Genomic DNA, 27,559 nt, shown 5'->3' on the forward strand with positions numbered 1-27,559 from the left:
TGGGAAAAAGTAGCAGTGTATCGTTCGAAAATTACCGTAATTACAGAGAATTGAACATGAAAGATTTAAAAAATCTCCTGCCCTGCAATAAGAACTCTACCTTAACAGAATTAGAAGTTCGGTTGAGTTAAATATTTAAATGGCGATATGATTTAACTCAAAATATTGTCTTTCCCAGATTAATTCTTCTACTCAAGAGGACTGCAGAGAGCAATCAGTGAGATTTGCTGTTGACAAGGCCCACTTGGATAACACTCAAAGTCACTCTGTTAACATGGCTCCTGTGTTCACAATGCACTCACGCAGTGATGAAAGAACAGTGAAGTTCTCAGCAAATAATGCCACTATTGATGTGACGCAAAACCTTAACGTTAATATTGATGCTCCTTTTGATGCATCCTCTAAACAACGAGCACACAAAAGGGTTTCTGCGAAAGATGCAGCAATGGATATGACGCAAAGCCTCAATGCAGCAATTGTATCAGGAACACACGCAAATGTAAACTCTTTAACTGCTGGAGGAGAGAAAACTATCAGGTTTTTAGAAAATGACACAGTGATGGATATGACACAAGGCCTCACTGTAATGATCTATGCTCCCGTTGAACCAGAAGCACAAAATATTGTCAACTCTGCTGAAAGAGATAACAGTATAGGGTGTTCAGTAAATGACGTGCCAATGGTTATGGACCAGAAACTCACCTCAATAATTGACACTCACTATGAACCAGAAGCAGACAGGCATTTACACTCTGTATCTGGTAAAGGAGAGAAAACAACATATGACGCAGCGATGGACATTACTCAAAGTCTAATCGCTGTAAATGATACTCCATTTGAAGGAGGAGATCACAAAAATGTCCACTCTGAACCTGCAAGAGAAGAGAAAACGCACAGGTTTTCAGCAAATTACACTGCAATGGATTTTACACAAAACCTGACCGCAAACATCGCAACTCATTTGGAACCAGGACCACATCATAATGGTAACTTTTTGCCAGTTGGTGGAGAGAACACCGCAGCATTGGATGTAACAAGGAGTCTGACTACAACTATTGATACTCATTTTGAACCAAAACAGCACCAAGTTGTGAACTTTGCCCTTGCTGGAAGAGAGAAAACTGTCATAAATTCAGCAAATGGTACAGCAAAAGACATAACTGCAAACATGGTTGCAAATTTGGAACCAGGCACAAACCAGAATTGTAACTTTTTACCTGCTGAAAAAGAGAACACTATAAGATTCTCACCAAATGATGCAGCAGTGGATGTGAGACGGAGCCTTGCCACAAAAAATGATACTCCTTTTGAACCAAAAGAACACCAAAATGAAGTAAACTTCATAACGACTGGAAAAGAGACTATAACCAGGAACTTGGTGAAGGACAGAGGGATGGATGTGACAAGAAATCTTACTGAAAACATTGATAAACATTTAAGACCAAGAGCATACCAAAATGGCAGCGTTGTTGCTAATGGGGTAAAAAAGACTATCAAGTTTTCAGCAAATGACGATTTGACAGATTTGACACAAAACGTTGATGCACCTTTTGAACGTGAAGCCCATCAGAATGTTCACTTTGCCCCTGTTGGAGGAGAGAAAACGATGTGTTTTTCAGGAAATGATGCAGCATTGGATGTAACAAGGAGTCTCACTACAATTATTGATACTAATTTTGAACCAAAACACAACCAAAGTGTTAACTTTACAACAGCTGGAAGAGAGGAAACTGTCAGAAATTCGGATAATGACACAGCGAAAGATGTGTCACGAAACCTGACCGCAAATATTGCTACACATTTGGAACCAGGACCACATCATAATGGTAACTTTTTACCAGCTGGTGGAGAAAACACCGCAGCATTGGATGTAACAAGGAGTCTGACTACAACTATTGAGACTCATTTTGAACCAAAACAGCTCCAAATTGTTAACTTTGCCCCTGCTGGAAGAGAGAAAACTGTCATAAATTCAGCAAATGGCACAGTGGAAGACGTGAAACGAGACATGGCTGCAAATTTGGAACCAGGTACATACCAGAATTGTAACGTTTTACCTACTAGAAAAGAGAACACAATAAGATTCTCAACAAATGATACAGTAATGGATGTAAGCGGGAGCCTCACCACAAAAAATGGTACTTCTTTTGAACCAAAAGAACACCAGAATATAGTAAACTTCATACCGACTGGAAAAGAGACTAGTATCAGGAATTTAGTAGAGGATGGAGAGATTGATTTGACAAGAAACCTTACTGAAAACATTGCTGACCATTTAAGACCAGGAGCATACCAAAATGGCAACTTTGTACCTCCTGTTGTAGAAAAAACGATCAGGTTTTCAACAAATGACATTTCGATGGATTTGACACAAAGCATTGATGCTGCTTTTGAACACTTTACCCCTGCTGGAGAAGAGAAAATGCTGTGTTTTTCAACAAATGATGCAGTTATGGCTACAAGGCAAAGAATCCCTCCACACATTATTTCACGTTTGGAACCAGGAGTAAATGACAACGAGCCTAACAGAGCAGAGAAAACTATGAGGTTTTCACCAAATGATGTGACGCAAAACCACATTACAAACATTGATGAATATTTGGAACCAGCTTCACACCAGGATGTCGACCTTAAACCTAATGTTATAGAGCAGTCTATGAAATATACAGAAAATGATGCTATGGAAGTAACACAAAGTGACACCATAAATGCAGCACATCCCCAACAAAACACAGAATGCTTAACCTCTGAAGGAGAGAAGACTACAAGACAACTACAATGTAGTACCAATGATGTGTCTATGGATATGACACGAAGTCACACTGTAAACATTACTGATGATTTATTATCCAGTGGTGTTCCTCTTGCCAAGAAACAAGGCGAGCTGCGTGGTCTCCAAAGAAAAACATCTTTATCAATACTCAATTTCAATCCAGGACAAATTCACCGTATGTTCACCAAAACAGACCCTACAGCAGAGCCTTCTTTTGAAGAAACTGTTGAAACAAAAAACTTGATCTCAGCTCAGTCTAAAACAATAAATGAGGATAGTAAATATAACATTCCAGGGGTTGAAACACCTTGTAGTAGTCCTTTAAGTAAAATGAAAAAAATGGATGACTCTTTAAAGGTAGCAGAAAGTGATGTAAGCCTCAAACCAGAAGAAATTGAAACAGGTTGCATTTTTGGAGTCGGATGCTCAAACGAGCCGCCACAGTTTGATACATCAACACAACATAATTATACTGATGTTCAAGAGAACAGGGAAGTCACTTCACAAAAGACCAGTCAAGAGCTTGCACTATCCTATCAAGATGTAGTAGAAAAACCAGATGCCTTAGGCTCTAAAGAAGAAGAGAATAGGAAAGAAGCTGCATACGGAAATGAAACCAGTCCTTTGCCACAGAAATTAGATTCACCTAATTCTGGTCAAAATGGTAGGGATTCAAAGATATCCAGACGAGTCAGTTTGGTTGAGCTTCAGTCAAAACTGAGGCGTTTGAAATGTAGAACTTCTGAGACTTTTGCTTCAGACATTTGCACTGCACCTTTGCCTGATTTGGACTCTGACGCAAACAGAAACACAAAAGACTGCAATGTTATCGTACCTGAAGAGGTGCCAGATGTTAAAACAGGCTTAGAAAACACTCAGGATGAGCATACACAATATGAGGTGAAAGAAAAAACAACTGTACCAACTCCTTTCAAAACTAAGACTACAGAACTGAGGTCAAGACTGTCAGTAGGAGCCTTCACGCCAAAACTGCCACAAAGAAGCCGAACTAACGAACTACAAAATGCAGAATCCAGCTATAACCACTCCCAGGAAAAATCTGGGTATATTGCAGCAATCGACAATATTACCAATAAATTGAACAAATGGAATGATATTGATGCGAGTGATATTAATGATGAAGAACTCGGTAGCTGTGAAGATTTATCAGAAACTCTGGATATAAAAAGTCCCCTTGGGATCTCAGATGTCAGGATCCCTTATCAAAAATTCAACATTGATGAAAACTTGCAGGAGAATGTTTTTCAAGAAAACAGCCCAGTTGGTGCCAAGGGAATCAAGAGACGCTTGCCATCAGATGAAAACAATACAGAGGATGAAAAGAAAATGAAGGCGTCCGATCAGGTGTCCCATGAGGCTGTAGAAACGGTAGGTCCATTTACATTAATCTGTCTTCTTCAGCTGAACGATTTTTTTTTTTTTTCTCCTTTTCAAGTTTTACCACGATGGATCGTGTTTGAACTATTTGGATGACAAACCTATTCGCCACTTAGTGTCGAGTCTAGTTTCCTGGCTTTTGCAGCCAATCAGCGATGGCAGTGGAGATGACACAACAGATGCACAAAGGCTAGAGTCGGCAGATTGGTTGGTGATAAAAAAATCTTAGACTTGTGATCAGTCACAATAGAAAATAAATTGGATTAAATATTTGTCTAAAAAACCAATAAAAAGCCTTTATAAGACTTATTACTCACCAGTGGCGTGCTGTCAGTGTTGTGCATTTTCAGTGTCGTTTTAGCATTATTCTTTTTCATTTGTCTGTGTAATTCAGACTCAAACTGTTACAATAAAAATGAGCGTGTCCCTGTCACATTGGATCCGTGACCCTCCACGTATTCTCATGTGTATCAAAATGATTTATGCAAGTCTGTTGTAAAGCTAATACAGTAGTACCTCTACTTGCAAACGTCTTTGCAAGCGGAATTTTCAGGTTATGACACATGTCAACAGGAAAATATTGCCTTTTGTTAAGAAATTTCAGTTTAAGAGAGGCTAAATAATATACAGTACTGTAAAAGATATGTACTGAATGTACTTCCTGCTTTCAGCTCTTAAATGTCGCACCATAAGATCCCGCTGCCCTGTTGGTCATAATCTTTCCTTCTTCATTAATGGGATTCTGCTCTTCCATTGGCCTATTGTTGATGACGCGTCAATTTCAGTGACGCAGTATGATGTAGTGTATAGACCAGGGGTGGGCAAACTATTCCACAAAGGGCCACAGTGGGTGCGGGATTTTGTTCCAACCCATCACGAGGACAGCCTTTCACCAGTCTGGTGTCTTACAAGGTCAATCAGTTGATTGCAGTTAGGTGCTTCTTGTTTGCACTGAAACCTTATTGGTTAAACTGTCTGTGCTGAAACAGTTGGAACAAAGACTAGGGCCCACTGCAGCCCTCGAGGACTGGTTTGCCCATCCCTGGCATAGACGCTACAGTATTGTTGTTATAGCGAGTCGACATCTTTGCCAAAAGAGCACAAGTCTCCTCGCGTTTTTGTCTCACGAAGAGTTTTTTTAAGGTCAAACACGATTCACTACATTAGTAGCACATTAGAGCACAGGTCTCGTCTTATTTTTGTGTCACGAAGAGGGAGATGGGGATAGGGACAATCTTGAAAGAGAAGTAATACCTTTGAAGAGCATTACTATCCTTTCATGTGAGAGAAGTCAGCTTCATTATGAGATGGAGAGACTTCTACTTGGAAGTAGTCTGCCACAAAAGCCAATGCCATTTTGGATCTCGTGAAAGAAGAAGCCACTGACTCACTTGAATGGGAAGATAATAATTATTATTTTCCCTTGCGTTATGTTTTATTACGTACTACGTTACAGATATTAACAGTCAGGCTAGTTACAGTACAGGCCAAAAGTTTGGACAGGCCTTCTCATTCGTGCGTCTTTTTTCTTTCATGACTGCTTACATGGTAAATTTTCATTTACAGTGTATCACAAAAATGAGTACAGTCCTCACATTTCTGCAGATATTCAAGTATGTCTTTTCATGGGACAACACTGACAAAATGACACTTTGACACAATGAAAAGTAGTCTGTGTGCAGCTTAAATAATAGAGTTAGTTTACTTTCCCCTCAAAATGAATCAAAATATAGCCATTAATATCTAAACCCCTGGCAGCAAAAGTGAGTGCACCCCTTTGAAAAAACATACATCCCTAAATGTCCAAATTGAGTACTGCTTGTCATTTTCCCTCCAAAATGTCATGTGACTTGTTTCAGGAGTGCTGTCAGCATTGCTGCAGAGATTGAAGAGGTGGGGGGGTCAGCCTGTTAGTGCTCAGACCATATGCCGCACTCTACATCAAATTGGTGTGCATGGCTATCACCCCAGGGGGAAGCCTCTTCTGAAGACTGTACACAAGAAAGCCCGCCCAGCTCATCAGACCATAGGACATGGTTCCAATAATCCATGTGCTTTGTTGACATGTCTTCAGCAAACTGTTTGCAGGCTTTCTTGTGTTTCTTCTGTTTCTTGGGCTTTCTCTCCATACCAAAGTTGTGCACTGTCATCAGTGTTACTAGTCTGTTCACTGACAGGATAGTCCTTTGGGAAGGTCTCCTTGTCAATCCCATAGTTCTTCCCCTGCCTGGCAATAACAGTCTGCAAATGCTGCTGCATGATTGTTGTCAGCTTCTTCACTTCATCCAAGTGTTTGGCAGGCACACCTGACACCAAGTTCAGGACCTTCTCTATGTTGGTCTTCTTTACACAACTGAAAAGCTTTTCAGACACTACAGGATACTCAAGTGTTGTGAACGTCATGTAGTTACCGCTGATTGGCTGGCCTAACCTTGTATGCAGTCCGTTGAAGAACTCCCTGAGCTGAGTATGAGTAGCATCTTTCTCTATGGTTATAGCATTGAAGGGCTCCACCAAGTGCACACCCAGGCAGGCAAACACCACGAGGACCACCTTGAGGTAGGGAAGTTCCATCACTTCTCTGACAAGGCAGGCCAGGCGGTTGAGGGTCTGGTTCTGGCTCAGGAACTCTGTCAGATGGCCAAAGTGGTATGTTAGGACTGATGCTGCCCTGCATAGACACCCAAACCTGCTGTCTTCGTAGGAAAACAGCACACTGTATACCTTCATTTGCCTTTGTAGCAGTTCCAAGGTTTGTTGGCATACTTAAGGTCACCAACTTTGAGGCAAATGTCCAGTGCCTGTTCAGCCACACTGGCATTCTTGCTGTCTACATCCAGATCCGCCATGAAACTCTGTAGCAATAGCTCCATCTTCATATCAGCCTCCACCACTGTTTAATTGCTTGTCTGATGGTGTATTGAATATGATTCTCTCCCTGCGGATGTCAATGCTTTGCTTGCAGTCAACCAGGCGCCACAATGCATTATGTAGAACTTTGCAACATCTGACAAGTGAACTGAAGTGCTCTCTTAAGATGTAATTCTATTTTTAATGATAAAAGGGGGAAAAGTGGGAACAAAACATGTCCGATTTAGCTTTTTAGGTGGGGTGGGGGGTTTATTTCATAATAGGTACCAACTCCCAATACAAAATATTCCTCAAATGACCCAATGCACCATCCCTGAGGCAGGTGTAATAATTTTCCAATTTTTTGGTCATTTATCCCCTCCCCCTAACTTAAGGTAATAAAACTATGAATGAACACATGTGGATTTTACTTTGGAAAAAAAGATGAAATAACTAAAAACATATAATATTCTAGTATCTTTCAAGTAGCCACCCTTTGCTCTGATTACTTTTCTGCACACTCTTGCAATTCTCTGAAAGAGCTCCAAGAGGGAGTCACCTAAAATGGTTTTTGACCTCACATGTATACCTATTCAGGGTTGATTAGTGGAATTTATTGCATTATCAATGGAGTTGGGACCTTCATTTGTGTTGCATTGAATGAGGTGTGTCCAAACTTTTAGCCTACTGTATATTGAATGATTCGAATGTGTTTGTCTTTTGTTTTATTCCGGTTTTACCCTGATTATAAAATTTAATGTGGCGTATCAGTAGTGCTTGTAACAGATTAGAGCATTTACATGGAAAACGCTTCTCTACTCACGGAATTTTCAGATTGCGAGGCTACTTCCAGAAGCAATTAATTTCGTAAGTAGAGGTACCACTGTATATTCTGTCATTCAGAATCCTGGTTTATGCAAAGTATGAAATGTAAAAAATGTGTAGCCTTACTCTCATCATTAATTCATCACTTGAGTAAAATAATGTCTATTGTTCATGTTGTTCATGGGAATGCAGACTAATATTCAGGAATATGATGGTGTGAACGTCACTTCTTTGCCAACCATGTCAAACCAGGTGATGGATTCTTCCAGCACTACTCATACAAACAGTACCCATAGTGACTGCTCTAGTAAGTTAGCCCACTGGAATGTTTTTTTTTTCGGGGGGGGGGGGGGGGGGGGGGGGGGTTTGATTTATTCATTTAATGTTTCTTTTGTTGTTTACAGCTTTTAAACATAGCGTGTTTGAGTCCCAGTTTGAAGACAGTGATGTGAAGGTTAGTTTTTTTTTTTTTTTTTTTTTTTAATTCATTATTGCATTATTTTGTTCTCTTTAAATGTGATGGCGTGCCTTTCATTTTCCTGACAGAAATTGGAAGATGGCACTCTGACGGTGATGGAGTTCTTTAAACTCTTCGGCATAGACTTTGTGATCCATAAACCCCGGCAAAGCATAAATCCCGGCAACGTAGGTTTATTCTACTGAAAAAAAAATACAATTAGAGCTGACATACAATAATATTTTTTTATTTCTTTTATCTTTTATGGGCTCAGCTTTCACATGACACTGGTTGCTCACCAATGGCTGTATTGAAAAACAGACATATAAATCATCCCAAACAAATGGTATATGAAGCTGATTTGGAGAATCTCTCTGAAAAGGTCGAAGGGTAAGAATATTTTCTAATACAGAACTAAACACGCATATAATAAATCTCAGTAGTTTAAAAGACATGATGTACTTTTGCATTTTCAGGTTATATTCCAAAATGATGCACTTAAACAAACCTCTCAAGGACATCAATAAACATTTGTGGGAAGAGTTAAAAAAATCTTCAGAAAAGGAGGTGCTGTATAGTTGCACTTTTCTTTGTTGTCAATAAATGCTTACTTACTTTAACCAACCATGTGAGCCTTTTAACACACCCATACATCATAGTTTACACCTGTCTTAAAAATAGAAGACTAATTCTTGGTTCAAACTGTTAACATCATGAAATCTTTAAGGCAATTTTTCAGGAATATTTTAACATTACATTCTTAATTGCCGTACATATAAGTACACACTAAACACTATACAGGGTGAATCAAAAACAATGTGCCAAAACCAACCAAACAATAACTAGCTAGATACAAGTATTGTATATAAATTTTTAAACTTTTTATTTCATGCTTTACAAGTGCTAAATGTGACCACCACCAGCGGCCCGGGCAACATGAAGCCGATATGAAATGACCACAGTATGCAGAGTATACCAATCATTATACTGTATAAATACACATAAATTTATATAAATTGTACGTTAGTCATAAGATGTAAGTTATTATTATTATAATTTATTTTTTATGTGTTCGGAGTATCAAATGACCACTAATTGAGTCTATTTCAATGATTTTAAAATGAATAAATGCGAGATGATTTTGGCACATTGTTTTTGAATCACCATGTTTAATGAAACAAACAAAAGTAGAACTACTTATGCCTCACTGATATGTTAAATGGAGCAGGAAGGCTTTTTCAGAGCCTAGGTTCTGTTTGTCAGTATTGCCGATACAGTGGAGCCACTTTTTAACAGATTAACAGAAAATTAGCAAAATTACCACCAAACAACACCCAATAATCTACAATAGCACTGTTTCAGAATATTTTGAAAGTTTTTTTTAAGGGTCGGCCTTTAACGAGTTAAGATCAAGTAAATACAAAAAGTGTTTTCGAAGCAACGCGGAACTTTTGTACCATTATTTTATTTATGCGTGCTGCATGACATAGGGCATAAGAAATGCTTTAAAGTATTTTCAAATGTTGTATATAATAGATGAGTTACTAACATTATATAACTAGCAAAATATATTGTAGATCCAACATGGCATTTTGGTCGTGTGGTCCCTTTAATAATTTCACATACAAGTTGCTCCAGAGTATAAGCAACTTGTGTTCTGAAAAATATATTGTATCTTGTAGATTTTTCAACCTCGGATGTGCCCTTTTACAGTAATAGGCGCCTTCCTATGAGAAAACTCACCATATTGAGCTTTCATTATTTGTGCATTCACTGAACTCAGTTCTGGTATGACTGCATTTGTTTGAATCCACAGATCAGCTCTTTCGGTGTAAAATTAAAAGAGAGAAACAATTTCTTCAGAAGGATCAGCAAAGTCCGCTCACATGAAATGAAGGAAGTCCTGTACTCGAATCTTCTACAGACTACGACGGTGATTTAAAAAATATAAAAGAAAATACTTAAGTGTAATATCCGGACAGGTAAAAGATCTTCATCTGGTGTTGTGTGCTTTTTAGGATGAACAGGAGAAGTTAAGCAGTACAATTGCGGAATCTGAAGAGATGATCAAAATTCTGGATGGCTGTATTGGTGATTTGGAAGCAGGTATTATCTTCTGTTCTGAATGTATTCGCTTTGTGTTATTTGGTGTTATAGTGTGTTTATAGTGTTAGTTCATGGCCGGGGTTCACCAACCAGCCTGAATAACGGAAATAACAAGTTTGCTCAAATTTGTTCGTGTTAATTAATTATCATCACCATTGCACCTGCTAGTTTGACTTCAAGAATGGCATGGTTTGGGAATGCATTACAATGTTCACTATACGAATGGTTTAATTAAAATAAGTATCCAAATTTACACCCATTTAAAACAAAAAAACAAATCATAGATGGAATTTAACTAACTGGTAATAGCATACCTCAGGTAACACGCCACCTTTGCTCATTAATATTCATGACGTTAGCAACTGTTGCTAGGGGGGGTCAACTCGCGTTTGTCCCTCATGTTAGATGCATGTAAATAGTGTACGAACGAGATTTTTACTGAGCTAAACCTACCAATTCTGTCCGAAAATGATGTACCTGGTGCCAAATTCAGTTGAAAAGATGTGGAAGAACATACAAATGTTCAGTTAAAGAGTGTCAAGGGCTGAAAAAGATGGGAAAAAGAGCCAACCTGATCCAGAGGTAGCTTTTTTATCGACACCTTTTTCTTGTGTACATTGCCTTACGCCAGTGACAATGACATTCTCCTGTTTCAACAAGCTATCCTTTACCAACATATGCCCTGTCTGTCTTATATATTATACCCTCTGGTTGTCTTATGTCTCTGACAGTTCTTGGGGGTAGTTTATATTGCTATTTTTGTGTAGCGATCGCAAATGCCAGCCACCGAATAGTTTTAATTTTTTTCATTAATAACAAATCTTAATTCTATTAATGTATTTACACTCCCTCACTAAGGTTGTTTCTTTTCAACAGAAAAGGTACATCTGTTAGCTCTAGAGCCTACCTATATCAAAATCCCTTAACTCTTCGTGGCAGGCTGCTGACAGGCAATGAATCAGGATTGTCATATGATGTCATATCGTATGAAGGTGAATGGCCTCACCTTGCTGGCGTTAAACTGGTATTTCAGAAGTCCGGACAAGTTGATCCATTGTTCACATTTTTTCCTCTTGAGTTTTTGGCTTCGGGAAACGTACGAAGAAAACATCCTTCATATGTGGACACTCATAATGTCTCGAGTCATTTCTACAAGTTCCATAGCAGCAGCGTTTACTAGGCATGCTGTTTTTTGAAAGATTACTGGCAGAAAACAAGCAGTACTATCATGGGTTGTATGCGAGTGTGTTTCTATGTTGACCCCCTTCCGGTTTACGATGGTGACGTCACGCAGCCTTGCGGTCTAAAAATAGCATTCGTGCAGTACGCTATTGGCACTCTTTATTTATTAATTGATGTAGCATAGCTACACAAGTGGGGGCGGTAGCATCCTGGTTAGCATGACGCCTCACTGTTCTGAGATCAAGGGTTCAATCCTGGGCTCTGGCCTTTCTCTGTTGAATTTGGATGTTCCCCCTGTGTCTGTATGGGTTTTCTACAGGTCTTCTGGTTTACTCCTGCATCCCCAAAAACATGCATGCTAGACTGTATGTATTTACTTACACTGTATTTTTTCTCCACACAGAACTTGAAGCAGTTGAAGAAAAAGGAACTGAAAAAAAGCCTAGCATTAAGTCACTCCAGGAAGGTAAGCTTTTACACCGTTTATGGTTACTTGAATTCACAGTACAGATTTGAAGTCCAGTTGTGAAATTAAATGAATCTGGTCTTCAACAGATATAAAAAATCTGAATGGGACTTTGGATGACAAAAAACGGTAAACAAATACTTAAGCTTCAGTGTTTCCAACAGTTTTTGTTGGTCTATATTTGAATTTGTTTTGTGTATGTGCTGTCCCTTCCAACAGACAGATATATGAACTGGAGGTGCAGACAAAACAGGCTTCAAAAAAATTGGACATTTTGAAAGCTGAGACAAAACACCTTCAGGGCTTCGTGGGCATGCTCAATATGTCAGTTTCTCTTTTTATGGCCTATTATACGATAATGCAAACTATTAATGAGAACTTTTTTCTCTGTCAGATGTTTGTTTACACACGAGGATGAATTTACTTTTTAATTAAATGTCTTTTCTCAGTGTCAATGAATGGCGATTCAAAGAGAAGACTGACAACTGCACAGTATACACTTTCCTCAATGACACATTGCAACTACAGTTGGTGCACGAAGGTACACTTTTTTCTTTGCCGCAATGGGAATAATTTATTTTAATCTGTAATATTTGATCTCCACTCTGTACTACTTACTGTATGTGAAACCATCAATAGCAACAAAGGTGCTGTCTTTGTTTTGTAGGAAATTGTGCTGATAATGAACCTGAGAGGAAAATGTCACACATCAATTTCAAATTTCTTCTTGATGGTAAAATAAAAATCATTTTTAACTGTGGTAATGCTTGAAAACTGTTCAACTGCAGTTTAATCATTTTTGTAACTGTTTTTCAAAACAGACACGCTGCCATTTTACATTTTTTGTAGGACATTGTGTTTTTGGAATACTTTTAACCTATTTTTAAATTTATATTTCATTTTTATATCTAGATGAAAAATCACAGGACCATGCCCGGTTGGTTCACAAACTGCTTTCTCAGTACATTGAGGCTGAAACGGCATGGGTGGAGAAGTACCCAACATTTAGATATGTTCCAAAGGTCTGTGTGGATGATATTGATTTTGTAATTTCATTGGATGCTGACGCTTTAGCGATTTACTATTCTTTCTGATCTTTTCTTCCTATTGGGTGCAGCTCCTCCATGACGTGTCCCTGGTAGTGAGTCACTGTCGTCTCTTGGGGGAGGAGTTACGACTGATGAAAATGTGGGGAGGTTTACGACTAAACATTGAGGACATTAGCTGTGTGGACAGTCGGTAAGTTAGTTATATAGTGTACTGGCTGATAGTTTCTAGTTGTTGTCTGTACATTGGCTTTAATTTACCGTAATTTTCGCACAATAAGGCGCACCTGACTATGAGCCGCCACCCACCAAATGTGACACAAAAACGGCATTTGTTCATAGATAAACCACACCGGACTATAAGCCGCAGCTGTCCTCACTGTATTAAGGGATGTTTAACCGGTAACACTTTATTTGACAGCGGCATCATACGACTGTCATAAGACCAAATGAACCACCATGAAGCTTTGAACCAAAGGCAAAGCTTCATTGCTTCAAGAAGCTTCATTTGGCCATCACTGGTCCCTTAGGAGAGGGAGTCAACCGCTTCTGCCACCTGCTGTCAAAACTGTGGTCGCCAAACATGCCTCCTAGCATGGTTTGCTGCGCTACAGATGTAAATAGCAATCAAAATTCATGTTCTGTGCTAATGATTTCTTCAGTTACTGTTCCAGTTGTTTCAGTAATTGCTAGTTATGGTATTTGGTAGAGGTGTGCAAAATTTCCGATTCTTAGATTATTCGCGATTCGGCCGTGGAAGATTCGAGAACGATTCACAAACATCCAAATTCCGATTATTGAAATATGCGAAGTAAAGCGGAAGTACACAACACTCAGCACGTCGCGCGGTCTTTGGGACGGAACGGAGCGAGAGTAGCTAAACATCATGCTTCCCATGACCCGGCCCCTCGGGTAATGCCAATGCTCAACTCACGGCTCTAGCTCAACTCATGCAACGAGATAAAAAAAACACAACAACATACCTGACTGCTGCCGAAAAGCTGCTACAAGTACATCCATATAATGTTACGGTGGATATCATTTATATAGGACTAGATGCAAAATAGATTTGGTAGTGTTAGCAGCACATCTACAAAAAGCTAGATGCGGGCGTTATAAACGGCCGCCATCTTAAAGCAGTACACTTCCCTGCAAGGCTGTTGTTGCGAACCTTCCAAGCAAACCTAATTAACTTTTTATCTAAAATACTCCTAAATCGGTAAAATATTGACTTGAATCTAGCTTTAAAATAGTTTTAAAACTTTCACATGTCGAAAGCAGACAAAAGGGAAATTATGGAATAACGGGAGCAATTTTAACAAATTTAACGGTTGATTCACAACATTAAATTATTTGAATGTAGTTTAAAGCTGCTGATACAGAATGGGGACTGGAGTTTTTTATTTAATGTTATTTTTGTATACTTGTTTACTGCTATATGTTAACTTGATACTGAAATAGTACTGTGGTTTAGCCTGAGAGTTTTTGAACAATTTTGGAACTAATGTACAAAACATTGAAAAAAAAAAAAAAGAGAGAGGGAAAAAAAAAAGGAGGGGGGTGCATCAATAATCGTTTTATAATCGAATCGGAGCCTCTGAATCGTAATCAAATCGTTTGGTGCCCAGAGATTCCCAGCTCTAGTATTTGGTAACACTTTATTTGACAGCGGTGCTTTAAGACTGTCATTAGACAACCATAATTATGACATGACACTGTCATGAGCATTAGTGAATGCTTATAACAGATATAATTTAGTGTGATCTGGCAAATTACCTCACTTTTGACTGAATGTAAAAGATTCAAGCTGCACATATATGGAGTTAATTACAAAATTTGCCGCATGACACTTAATGACATCTGTCATAAGCATTCAGTAATGCCCATGATGGTGTCATGTCATAATTATGACAGTCTTATAACGCCGCTGTCAAATAGCGTTACCAAATACCATAACAATTAATGAAACAACTGGAACAGTAACTGAACAAATAATTAACAGAGAACATGAATTTTGATTGTTATTTACATCCGTAGTGCTGCAATGCATGCTAAGAGGGATGTGCTGCCTATTAACCCAAATAAATCAACAAATAAACCGCACTGGAATATAAGCTGTAGGATTCAAAATGAAGGAAAAAAGTAGTGGTTTATAGTCCTAAAATTACAGTATATGGCATGTATTTTGCCTGTCACATTTTTCAAACAAATATGTTTTTGTTTTATTCTAGAATTAATATTATCTTCAGCAGTCTGAAGAGAGTTTCCAAGTTTGAGGTCACTTTTTCGGTCAGCTTGGTCAACCACTTGTATGGTCTTCATCTGCAAGTCTTCAAAAACTTCTTTGGAGATACAACGTATGTATGAACAAAGAGTGCTATAATATAAAGAATGAAATTAAGGCAGGGGTGTCCGAACGTTTTTGTGGCCATTTATTTTTTTTAAAAGCCTACATCTACAAGTTTAAAAGTAACTACGACCTCCCGGCTCTGTCTCTAAACGTCTCATAAACCCAGAGACATTAAAGGCACAACCCAAAGAGCCTGCATGCCCTCTACTGGCAAACTACAGGTGACAACAAGTCATCAGTTACTAATTTTTGGACTATAAGGTGATGTGCTGACATAAGCCATACTCACCAAATTTGAAAGGAAACAATATTCATATACTGTATAAACTGCACTGGACTATAGGTCGCAAGGATAGTCACAGCAAAAGACACGCAGCTCTAAAATCCACATATAAACCACATTGGACTATAGAGTTCAAAGTGTTGGGGGAAAAGTAGCGGCTTATATTTTGAATTCCTGTAATTAGTTATATTAGTCATTCCTGAGACAAATGCGTATACATCCCTACAATATAGCTACCAAATTTTATTCTGATCCCATTTCTAATTCCTCAGTTTAGTCTAATTAATCAGATCTGGGGAAAAAATTACGAATCAGACTCCGAGGACCCATGCATATACATCACTGGAAGATACAGTAATGTACCGACCAAATTTCATTCTGATCTGTCTTCAAAGAATAGAGTAGACATTGTAGTGAATGTCCCCCACTTTTTGTAAAATATTCAAATAAATATTTATTTGAACCTATCCTGTTCAGCTGCTTAGTCATAGAGAGTGGTAATCTGAATGTCTTTATTTGCTGAAGATTTTTAATGTGCCACATGGGAGTTTGGCGCATTCTCATTGTGGTTGTTTATATCAAATAAAAATATGTTAGTGTCCTCCACAAGAAGAATAACAACGAGAACAAAGCAAGCAGATTTTTTTAGCCCTCCTTCACAACCCGTGTAGTTTTCCTGTATTGTACTATAGTCCTCATTCTACACTGGGTAGGACAACAAGTATTTTGTTCTCATCCTCTCACTTCCTTTGTTTTCACCTCTCGCACAGCCTGCAAAACACGCTTCTGTGTCCTGCTTTGACAGTTCAGTGCCCTATTTCTGTGTGGTACATTTTGTCCTTTCCACAAGTGTGAAATTATTTAAGAAGAAGGGCAAGAAATGATTTATTAGGTGCATTGCCACTGACTAGACTACTGTTATTACAATTAATCCGCTGGTCAATAGTGTAATTGACCAATGCAATTTTTTCCCCATTCACTCTGGTTAGGGGTTTGACTGGCTGTAGCTTCTCCAAAATGCAATAAGTAGAGCTAAAATGGGTCATCACAATCCAAATCCCTCAGCTGGTTTACATTATATTAGACTCGCTGCATGGTAATTAGTAATCTAAATAGGGCTGCAACTCACGATTATTTTTATAATCGATTAATCTGATGACTAAACGATTAATCGTACAAATGTCACTTTTTTCCCCCCAATTCACAATTTCCTTGAAGTTGTTTTAGACATGTTATAAGTAAGAATGAAGACAAAATGGAAGACAATTTCCTTCAAAAATAAGATTTTATTACAGCTTCCTGACTTAGCTGTAGTCTACAACTGTACTGCCTTAAATACATAAAATTTGTTAAAGATTTTAAAAAAGGTTCTAAGGTTAAAACATCAAAAGAATTTCTCACTACATAAATCAGACAAATGTCCTGTTCATTCAAATTAAAAAAAATAATAAAAGCGCTGCTCATTGACATTTTTTTTTTCTTGTGGACAAAGCACAGATAGAAATTGTGTTTATGCCTCATTTATTTTCTTTAAACAAACCAGGCATGAAAATCTTTCACTTTTCGGCGAAATTCGCCGTTTTGAAGTCAAAAAGGGTGACCTACGTGAATCGCGTAGATCCGAGGAGAAATTCTTTTATGGGGAGGGGGGGGGTCGGGAGATTTTATTTAATTAAATATTATTATTATTATCATCATGTGATTAACTTAGTACGTGAACTGAGCAATTCAGAAATCGGACCTTTAAAAAAAGTGACACTTGGACAGTCAAAAAATCCTTCTAGATGCTCCGCTGACGAGAACCAATTATCGGCCCAAACTGCGTTCCATTATTCCAATCACGCTCACTCTTTACGTGTACATGGAGTGCATGGAGAGCCTTTGGTTGCATTGAAAAGCTGTGAAAACAAAAAGCAGGCCTTATCCACACCGGGGCAGACCAGAGCGGAGCATAACACTTGCCTGTATTTGCCAGCAGATTGAATTTGGTGAGTAATGGTTTCAACCGTTTTCATATTTTGCCATATAATAAAGTTACTGCCATTCGTTGCAGCTTGCTTTGAACATTGCCAGAGCTAGCCAAATCTCCCGTGAAAAAATAGCTCCCGTTAAATTGGCGTCAAGCTTGTGTATTTAGCGGTAAAATAAACGAAGAAACGCACTGTTGAGTCAAATTAAGCGGCGTGCTCTCGGATGGAGGGGGGCGCCTCGCATCGCTCTCGTCGTCCGCCTGAGACGCGTTATTTCCGGCTGCGACTTGAGCTGACGAGTGCTGGGAAGCTTTTCAGAAATAGCGATCCCTCGTTTTTCGCGGTTAATGGGGACCAGAACCCGCCGCAATAAGTGGAAACCACGAAGTAGCGCCCCCCCCCCCTCACTTTTTTTTTGTGCGTGTTCAATTATTTATTTAGATTTTACATTGGGGAAAAAGATACATATATATGACATGTTTTTTTCACTTTTTCCCCCCAAAGTATCATTTATAAATGGTTTTTAAGCACTTCAAAATGTAATAATTATGATAAGTTTTAAACATGTTACTGCCCCACCGAATTTTTTAAACAAGAACAAAGTAGTAAGAAAATGCGTGGCTTTATTAAATGCTTCATAGTGAGTCTACTCAAACCCTCTGAGGCTGCTCACTTTGTTAAATGATGATTGACACATGTGCAAACTTTTTCTATGATTGATTTTTTTTTTTTTCAAGTGAGGTTTTTTTTTTGAAGCAACTTATTTTCTGATTGAATAATAATAAAGACACAAATGGTTTAGTCAAAATGTGGCCCAAACGCAAAACAACATTACTTCAATGGAAAAAGTTGTTTCAGTCAAGAAAAATTGTTTTCAAATGCTTTTTTGTCTCAAATTTATTTCTGCAATCAAAAACACATTTTTTTATTTGAAGTGACTTTTTGGGGATTAAAAATATATATTTTGATTGAAGCAACTTTGTTTTTGATAGTAGCAACTTTTTTTTTTTTTGATTGAATAATAAAGACACAAACCCACCTCCATAGTTATTGAGAGAGAAAGAAATTAAGAAAGCTTTAAAAATAAAAGCCACCGGGGAGTCTGATTTTTTAAATTTTTTTTTTAAAGATTTATATTTCATTATATAGAAATGCCTTGTAAGGAAAGGAGATTGAGGGATAAAACAAGAGCTGGATGAATAGCACACTTGATAAAAATAAGTTTGCAAGGATAGTCGGGTATAAAATACAATTATAAACACAATTACAATGATATTTTTCTATAAGATTTAATGCCATTGCTTTATTAATTATTAAGTCTTAGAGTTGTTAAGTATGGATAATAATGAAATAAAAGTTTTGAGAAAACTTTGCTGTTCGTGGCTCAGTGACCATCTGATGTGGTTTGTTCTCAGATGAACAAGTTGAGGATGGAAGTTTTGATGCAAAGGTTGAAGGAAGAAAAGAGGCAGACTGACTGAGTCACAGCCAGAAAGTGTTGATGACAGTGTTGATTTCTATTCACTGTTGCCCCCTCCCAATTAAAGTATATCACAGTTGCAGCCAATTATTATTTAAAGATGGTTAAAATTGAAGTTATGTTGTTTTAAGGTGTATTAAGTACTTGTTCATGTGCCCCTTTTGATCTACGAGCACCCGCCCCTTCACCGGCCTCTGCACGGCCCTGCTGAAACACAGTGTGGGTCGACAGAGCTCAATATTTTGTTCGGTTGTACAGTGTACCGGAACATATTTCCTCCACACTAGGGCTGTCCCAAACGACTAATTTTCTCCCGATTAGTCAGCCGACTATTTTTACGATTAGTCGACTAATCTAATAATTTTTTTTTTTTTTTTTTTAAACTAATTTAGCAATGAAATTTTTGTTGACGCTTATCAATTAAAAAAAAAACATATTGGAACACTCAAATCATTTATTAAAGTACAAATAAACACGTAAATAACAATAATAAATCACAAATAAACAATGAGTTCAAATGCTGATAGAATTAACTAGTGTAGCATCCCGATTGAAAAGATGGTCTCTTAAACTGATGGTTTACAACTTTTATTCCATCCTTGATGTAAACACACCGTAAGAGCTACGGTGCACACAAATAAAGCAACACAATTAGAAATTAACAAAAAATTTTCACCTTTTTCCTTTTAAACCTTATTTATATATCAATGAATTGCCTATATCATGGGTCTGCAAGTCCGGTCCTCGAGAGCCGCTATCCAGCTTGTTTTACATGTCACCCTCCTTTAACACACCTGAATCAAATAATCGGGATCGTTATCAGGCTCCTGCAGAGCTAGCTGATTAGCGGATCACTTGATTCAGGGGTGTAAAAGGAGGGAGACATGGAAAACAAGCTGGATAGCGGCTCTCGAGGACTGGACTTGCAGACCCCTGGCCTATATGAATTGCCTTTACCTTATTACCTTATCATTGACAATCTCTCCCTTGAGTGCAATCACTGTATATACTGTATATATTTATGACCTTTTAACCTTATATAATTTTCTATACCATAAAATAAACCATAACATGAAATAAACCTTTCAATTAGCATTGAGAACAATACTAATAGCACTTATAGGCCCATTGTCAATGAAACATTATTATTTAGTAAGGCGACAGCACCCTCTGGTGTACAAAAATTGAAAAGAAAAAAAAAAAAAAAAAAAAAAAAACCTTACAAACTGCGTGAAGGCGCTTGAGGTGTTTATTCACGGCCGACGTGCAGCCAAGCTTGGCACTGAAGAGACAGGACAGAAGAGTGTACTCTCCTTTGTTTCTTTGAAATAAGTCAATGTTTTGGACACTCTGGTGCGCTTTTTTTTGGCTTTGTGCCGCTTTCCCCGCTTGCAAACAGAGCATCCGACATTCTAACTTTCCACGCAAATATTTTTTTAACCCTTCATTAACCGTCGACGGCATGTTGTGCTCGTCGACGGATTTACGTCATCGATGACGTCGACTACGTCGACTAGTCGGGACAGCTCTACTCCACACCCTTCTCACCTTTTTAACCCCTGACCCATTTTCATGCCTGACAAACTCAACAACAAAATCTAATAAGGAGGAGGCAGACTGTAATGAATCAGTTTTCTTTATCAAACAGCTATTCATAAATGCAATTTTCAAAGTACCCTCTCTTGTATGACAATTTACAAGTTTGAATGGGAGATTGTGTTGAAAGCGGTTGTATGAATGGGTTTATGTTTGTTTGTTTTTTATTAAAAGAAATTAGATAACTTGACTAACAATAACTCAAGTGCTAATATGCTTCCCTAAAACACAATACAAACTGACAGTTAAGATGCTGATTAGCATCTTCGCTAACTAACTTCACGCGCCGTGCTAAGTAATAACGTTTCATCGCCCAAAAATAAAATTGGCTTCATTTACTCGTCTATGAAGGAGGCACACTGGATCAAACAACACACAATACAATCTAACTCTTGATACTTCGTAATATTATTAATTCAGCAGCCCAACCTGAGTGTAGCAGGGAACTCTCTCTCTTCATCTAATCACTGGTGCGCATGCGCACCCCCACAATTCACACAAACAAGGACCCAAACGGGACTGCTCATAGCTGCCGGAAAAAATCAATTATCAAATTAGTTGGCAACTAATTTATTAAGAAGCTAGTTTTGACTGTAAGATGTCCGAAAATTGGCAAAAAGTTGAAGTGTTGTTTTCCAAAGTAAAATATTTTTGTTCATGTCCTACCTTAACTTGACAAAAACATAATGAAGAAATGTGATTTTTACAACTGAAAAATGTATTTATTTTATGATTATAAGAATTTAAGGTGAACAAGGTCCTAAACGATTAATTGGTTATCAAAATAGTTGTCGATTAAATCGCTAATCGATTAGTTGTCGATTAATCGATAAATTGTTCCACCTCTAAATAGAAAAAATTGTAAAATATGACTTCTGTATTAGAGTGATGGGTTGATTTTTTTCGTTTACATTTTTCTGTTTCTTTTTTTATGGCCCTTGGAAGAAAACATTTTGGACACTCCTGCCTTGAACTAACGCCTTAAAATTTTCATGACTATAACTTCAGCTTTTTCATACTATGTTGCTTGTTTGTACAGAGCCCGGCAGATCGAACAGATAGTGGAATCATTCAGTCCGGCCAAGAAGCTCCTGACAAAGATTGTCAAAAAAATTAATTGTGACTTACTTTGTTGAGATCTTTACAGTATGCTCTTTTTTTCAAGTGACAGATGTTCCTCTGTTTTTTTCTGCTCGCAATTCAGTCTGTTAGTGTGTAGTCTTTGCAGTCCCCTGTAGATGGCGACCGTGTTCTACTTGGTTGAAATGACTTTTCATTTTAGGAAAAAAGTGAAAATTGATGTAAATACAATACAGTATGTCCTATTTTGCCTTAACATATTTTGAGTGTGGTTAGTTAATTCTTTGTCCCATCCATTCAATTTCACTTTAATGGTGATGCATTTGTATTTTAAATATACTGAAGTTGTTTATTAAAATGGATATGTTGCCGCCATTGCTTGTGTTCTGCAGTTTTTGTGGGGTTTAATGCATTTTCATGTTGTTTACAATAGACAAATGCAAACAATACTAAAGCTAATGTCTGTAGTAAAGTATGTGAATGAGTTTAACTTATTTATTTCTACGAACAGACTGGCTTAAGTGAATACAACACCTCATTCAAATAGCCGGTTTTTGTGAGATACAGTTGTAGTCTATATTACATTTTTTGTTTATTTGTTTTTTAAAATACAAAAAAGCACCAGTATTTTGGGGGCTAAAACCGAATAATGGCATTTGAATTAATGACGGTGATTTTTTTATTTTATTTTTTTAAAAACTGATTCATGATTGAAAATATGAAAAAAATGGTACCTTTTCGTTCTGGGAAATAAGACTGCTTAAGTACCGCCTAGTGGCTATATATGGATGTGCCAGTTGTAGTTAAACCCATCTGTGTACAGTATTTTCAAAATCAAAAGTGGGCCTAAAGGTGGCCATGAACCTGTAGTAGTTCGATTTACTGTAAATAAAATCAAATTGAATAACAGGTCAGTTACAAAGGAAGTATGTCTTTGTGTTTCTTCCTGACATAAGTAGTGCAACTTTACACACAATACACTGTCATCCTTATAGAATTCTTTACACACAGAAAAACACCCGAATGTGATTTCTGATAAACTGCATCATAAATTTTAATGACAGTTTTTGTTCCTGGGCAACAGTTTAGGATTTAGAGATATTTAAAATGTCTTACCGGGTCATTAGTGGGTATTAATTCTATTAGGTGGAACATTTGGCTTCAGGCTCCCTCTAAAAAATCTTTTTAGCCTCACACCTAGAAGCACTATTTCACTGTAGTAACCTGATCAACTCTACTTAACGTTATTTATATTTCCTCCAGTCACATCAACAAATGTCGGTTTATGGTGCAGTAATTGATTTGAGGAGATCGAAAGCCACTGGAGGCTTTAATTTGATGTGGGACTCTGGCAACCAGGTGGAGTTACAATCATTACCTGACATAAATATAATTCTTGGAAGAATTTATAATTTCACTAACCTTTTCAGCAAACTGATTTCACAGTGAGCCATGATACTTCTTGTTCGGTTTAAAAAACAGTTGATCATCTTGCATGGTTTTTGTTGTTAAATGTTGTTTCATTGCTTTCAGAGCAATGCATAATCTAAATATGCAAACTTTTCACGGTTTACTCACGAATCGAATTCCAATGTGCATATGCGGTATTTCCTGATTTAAACTGGCTTAACTGAGGAGATAAGGCACTGCACTGTCATGCAAGATCTGTTTCAATCATTTTGGGTTTCATTACTTTGTGTAACGCAAGAATGCATTTGCTGTTCATCTACAAATTATAATTTTCATCAAATGGAGAATTATTAAGTTTGCACAAGTAGTTTTTGATATCACTCTTGTTATATGGGAGAGGTGCTTGGATATTTAGAAAACTGGACAGAGATCTAAATTTACCATAACAAAGAAATGATTTTGTTTTACCATGGTTTAAAGATGCCCTGACCTATGCTTTATGTGATATTTTGTTTCATGCGAGGGCCAGAATTTCCTTCACGAGCAAACTTCATCAATTTATGTGTTGTATTTCAGTTAATTTGCTTTATGGTTATGTTCGAACACTCAAATCAAGGTATCCATACACGTATAGAATATGAGTAAAACTCCATGAGAAAGAGTGTAGTTTGCTCTGAAATGAAGCATTACAAAGACACAGGGTGTTATGTCTTTACAAAGCTGACGCCAAATATCATTGTTGTGTTCTCATGTCCTGCAGTAATCGCTATCAGAGACCCTACCCCCACCAGTCTGCTCCTGTACGCCTCCCGGACAGCTGAAGTTATCTTGTTATGTGGCATTAGGGGGCCAACGTAATTGGTCCTTGCAGGCAGGTAATTAGTTCTGGTGGCATGTGCTCCCAGAAGGATGTGAATGAAGCGAGTACCGCCTGATCCCCCTCACCCTTCACTTCCCCTCCCACTCAAGCCATTCACAGGCACACACACACCCGCGCACACACACAAGGAAGTGACCACATTCTCTGGTCATTCTTTGAAAAAGACAATAGGTCTGCCTTGTTAAAATAGGCTCCTGCTCAGCAGGGGAATCGCAGAGCCACAGCAGCTGCCTTATAGCATCAAGCCCCTGAGGGCTCACTGACCATTAGTTCTGTAACGATGCAAAATGCACTATTCAATTCGTATCATGATTCGTGACCCACGATTCAATACACAAAATGATTTTTTTGCAATCTCTACTTATTCCCATGCAAGGCCTTGAAAATCTGTAATGATGGCCAATATGCTTCAACCTATATTAACAGTTGGAACTTTTCTTTATTCAGTCAGATTTCAAGTTTGTTCTCACTAGGCCATGTTTTTATTGGGCCCCTGATTACATCAGTATTTTTCTGTCCTTTGGTTGATTGGTAGCAAAGTTCATTTAACTGACTAACGAATCATGTCTTCGGTGAAACGCGAATGTTCCTACATTCATTACAGTACTTAGCGTACCCATGGTATTTGTATTTGCATAGAATTATGACAGATGAATATAGAACATTTGGGCATCTGGAAACCACACTTGTGTAAGTACACACTTTTCCTTATGTGGCTTATTTCTATCGAATTTTTCATGATGTTACACAAACAATTAATTACGCGTCTGGTCAGTTTGGTTAATGTAATTTACACATTTGTTTTTCCCAGGCTGTTTACGAAATATTAATTTTGAACTTAGGCAGGTGTGTTCTACTTTACTATGTGTTCTTGTGTTTCAATTATTGCAGTGCTATTGTAGTTATAACCATAGGCGGAGTTTGGGGAGGGGGAGGCAAAAATGGTGATGACACTGAAATGCAGTGTCAGCAATAAAATTAACTTACAAGATACACTCACTTTATTAGGTACACCTGTCCAACTGCTCGTTAACACTTAATTTCTAATGAGCCAATCACATGGCGGCAACTCAGTGCATTTAGGCATGTAGACATGGTTTAAGACAATCTTCTGCAGTTCAAACCGAGCATCAGTATGGGGAGGAAAGGTGATTTGAGTGACTTTGAACGTGGCATGGTTGTTGGTGCCAGAAGGGCTGGTCTGAGTATTTCAGAAACTGCTGATCAACTGGGATTTTCACGCACAACTATCTCTAGGGTTTACAGAGAATGGTTCGAAAAAGAAAAAATATCCAGTGAGCGGCAGTTCTGTGGGCGGAAATGCCTTGTTGATGCCAGAGGTCAGAGGAGAATAGACAGACTGGTTCGAGCTGATAGAAAGGCAACAGTGACTCAAATAACCACCCGTTACAACCAAGGTAGGCAGAGGAGCATCTCTGAACGCACAGTACGTCGAACTTTGAGGCAGATGGGCTACAGCAGCAGAAGACCACGCCGGATGCCACTCCTTTCAGCTAAGAACAGGAAAGTGAGGCCAAGGCCGGCCCAGCCTATACGCAGACTATGCAGCTGCTTAGGGCCCCCGACCACTAGGGGGCCCCCAATCTGGCAACCTCATTTTATACGTTGTTAATTGAGCATCGTGAATAATGTGGCGCGCATTGCCGTTTATGCAAACATCCGCTTACTACAGTTTGCTTTATTTGACTTTTGTGAGTTTTGATACTTGATTACAAGCTTAAAAAATAAAAGTTCTTCATTAACTTCTTTTTTTTCCTCTTTTGGAAAACGGTTTGGCGCCATCTACTGTAAGTACTGACAATCATTTGGAGTGAGAAGTTTGAAGTATGCAGTGCAACAAAATCTGATTAATATGCAAAATATGGACGTATGGGTTGGATTGCATGTATAGGTTTCACAGTACACTGTGACGAAATGGTGGGCCAAAAATATGGGCCCCTTTGCATTATTTTGCTTAGGGCCCCCAAATGGCCTGGGCCCTGATTGAGGCTACAATTTGCACAAGCTCATCGAAATTGGACAATAGAAGATTGGAAAAACGTTTCCTGGTCTGATGAGTCTCGATTTTTGCTGCGACATTCTGATGGTAGGGTCAGAATTTGGCGTCAACAACATGAAACCATGGATCCATCCTGCCTTGTATCAATGGTTCAGGCTGTATTGGTGGTGTAATGGTGTGGGGAATATTTTCTTGGCACTCTTTGGGCCCCTTGGTACCAATTGAGCATCGTTGGAACGCCACAGCCTACCTGAGTATTGTTGCTGACCATGTCCATCCCTTTATGACCACAATGTACCCAACTTCTGATGGCTACTTTCACCACGATAATGCGCCATGTCATAAAGCTGGAATCATCTCAGACTGCTTTCTTGAACATGACAATGAGTTAACTGTACTCAAATGGCCTCCACAGTCACCAGATCTCAATCCAATAGAGCATCTTTGGGATGTGGCGGAACGGGAGATTCGCATCATGGATGTGCAGCCGACAAATCTGCACCAACTGTGTGATGCCATCATGTCAATATGGACCAAACTCTCGGAGGAATGCTTCCAGCACCTTGTTGAATCTATGCCACGAAGAATTGAGGCAGTTCTGAAGGCAAAAGGGCGTCCAACCAAGCAGGGTGAGGCAGCATTTAGTTATTATGCTCCTCACCTCTGGAACAAGTTACCTGAAGGTCTGAAGTATGCTCAAACTGTTAGGTCCTTTAAATCAGGGCTAAGAGCACTTTTGTTTAACACTGCATATCCATAACTGTCTATATATGTCAGTCTATTTGCTTTCTATTCCTCTTGTGCTTATCTCAATTGCGGATTTCACTTATTAGCAGTAGTTGTAGTATTTGTTTTATTAATTATTTTTTTATTTTTTTATTCTATTCGTGATTAAATGGGATTTTTATGTATAATTTTATTTCCTATTTCGATTGTCTTTCTGTTTACGTTCTATTGATTTTAATGTGATTTTATCTTCATGTGATGTAAAGCAATTTGAATTGCCTTGTGTTGAATTGTGCTATATAAATAAATTTGCCTTGCCTTGCCTTGCCTTGCCTATATGATCGCATTGTAGCTTAGCCCTTGCTCGTACATACAGGCATCCCAGATGTGTGTTTGTGTCCGTGCGTGTGTTAGCGTGCGCGTTTTCCTGTCTTACCAAGTGGAGAAGTAGACTTCGCATCTGTTTTGACTGAATATTCCAACCAGCAACATTTATAATGATACGCTAAAAATATGTTTCCTATCATTTTTTAGGGTTAACGTCTTGAGTGGAGCAAACTGAAACCGTGCTCACTATTTTGGCGGTGCTCCTCGGCGTACATCTTCAATCCTTGGTTCTAGATCAGTAGTTGTTGTCGCTTTTGTGAGCTTAGGTTTGAAA

At 38.2% G+C, this 27,559-nt stretch overlaps 1 protein-coding gene across 2 annotated transcripts in view; it reads left to right on the plus strand.

Moving 5' to 3' along the window:
• The window catches only part of knl1 (kinetochore scaffold 1), a 40,251-nt gene extending 17,576 nt beyond the window's left edge, over positions 1-22,675 (plus strand). For both annotated transcript variants that reach the window (XM_057823657.1, XM_057823659.1), the window contains 17 exons: positions 179-4,162; positions 8,039-8,153; positions 8,251-8,300; positions 8,393-8,491; positions 8,578-8,693; positions 8,780-8,870; positions 10,120-10,236; positions 10,322-10,409; positions 11,995-12,057; positions 12,147-12,186; positions 12,277-12,381; positions 12,507-12,598; positions 12,725-12,790; positions 12,970-13,079; positions 13,175-13,296; positions 15,335-15,460; positions 21,822-22,675. In XM_057823657.1, the coding sequence (XP_057679640.1) occupies positions 179-4,162; positions 8,039-8,153; positions 8,251-8,300; positions 8,393-8,491; positions 8,578-8,693; positions 8,780-8,870; positions 10,120-10,236; positions 10,322-10,409; positions 11,995-12,057; positions 12,147-12,186; positions 12,277-12,381; positions 12,507-12,598; positions 12,725-12,790; positions 12,970-13,079; positions 13,175-13,296; positions 15,335-15,460; positions 21,822-21,918 (5,481 nt within the window). In that variant the 3' untranslated portion in view covers positions 21,919-22,675. The remainder of the gene's footprint in view (positions 1-178; positions 4,163-8,038; positions 8,154-8,250; positions 8,301-8,392; positions 8,492-8,577; positions 8,694-8,779; positions 8,871-10,119; positions 10,237-10,321; positions 10,410-11,994; positions 12,058-12,146; positions 12,187-12,276; positions 12,382-12,506; positions 12,599-12,724; positions 12,791-12,969; positions 13,080-13,174; positions 13,297-15,334; positions 15,461-21,821) is intronic.
• The last annotated feature ends 4,884 nt before the right edge of the window (positions 22,676-27,559 follow it).

This window comes from Corythoichthys intestinalis, chromosome 19 (assembly GCF_030265065.1).
Source record: "Corythoichthys intestinalis isolate RoL2023-P3 chromosome 19, ASM3026506v1, whole genome shotgun sequence".
Classification (NCBI taxonomy): domain Eukaryota; kingdom Metazoa; phylum Chordata; class Actinopteri; order Syngnathiformes; family Syngnathidae; genus Corythoichthys; species Corythoichthys intestinalis.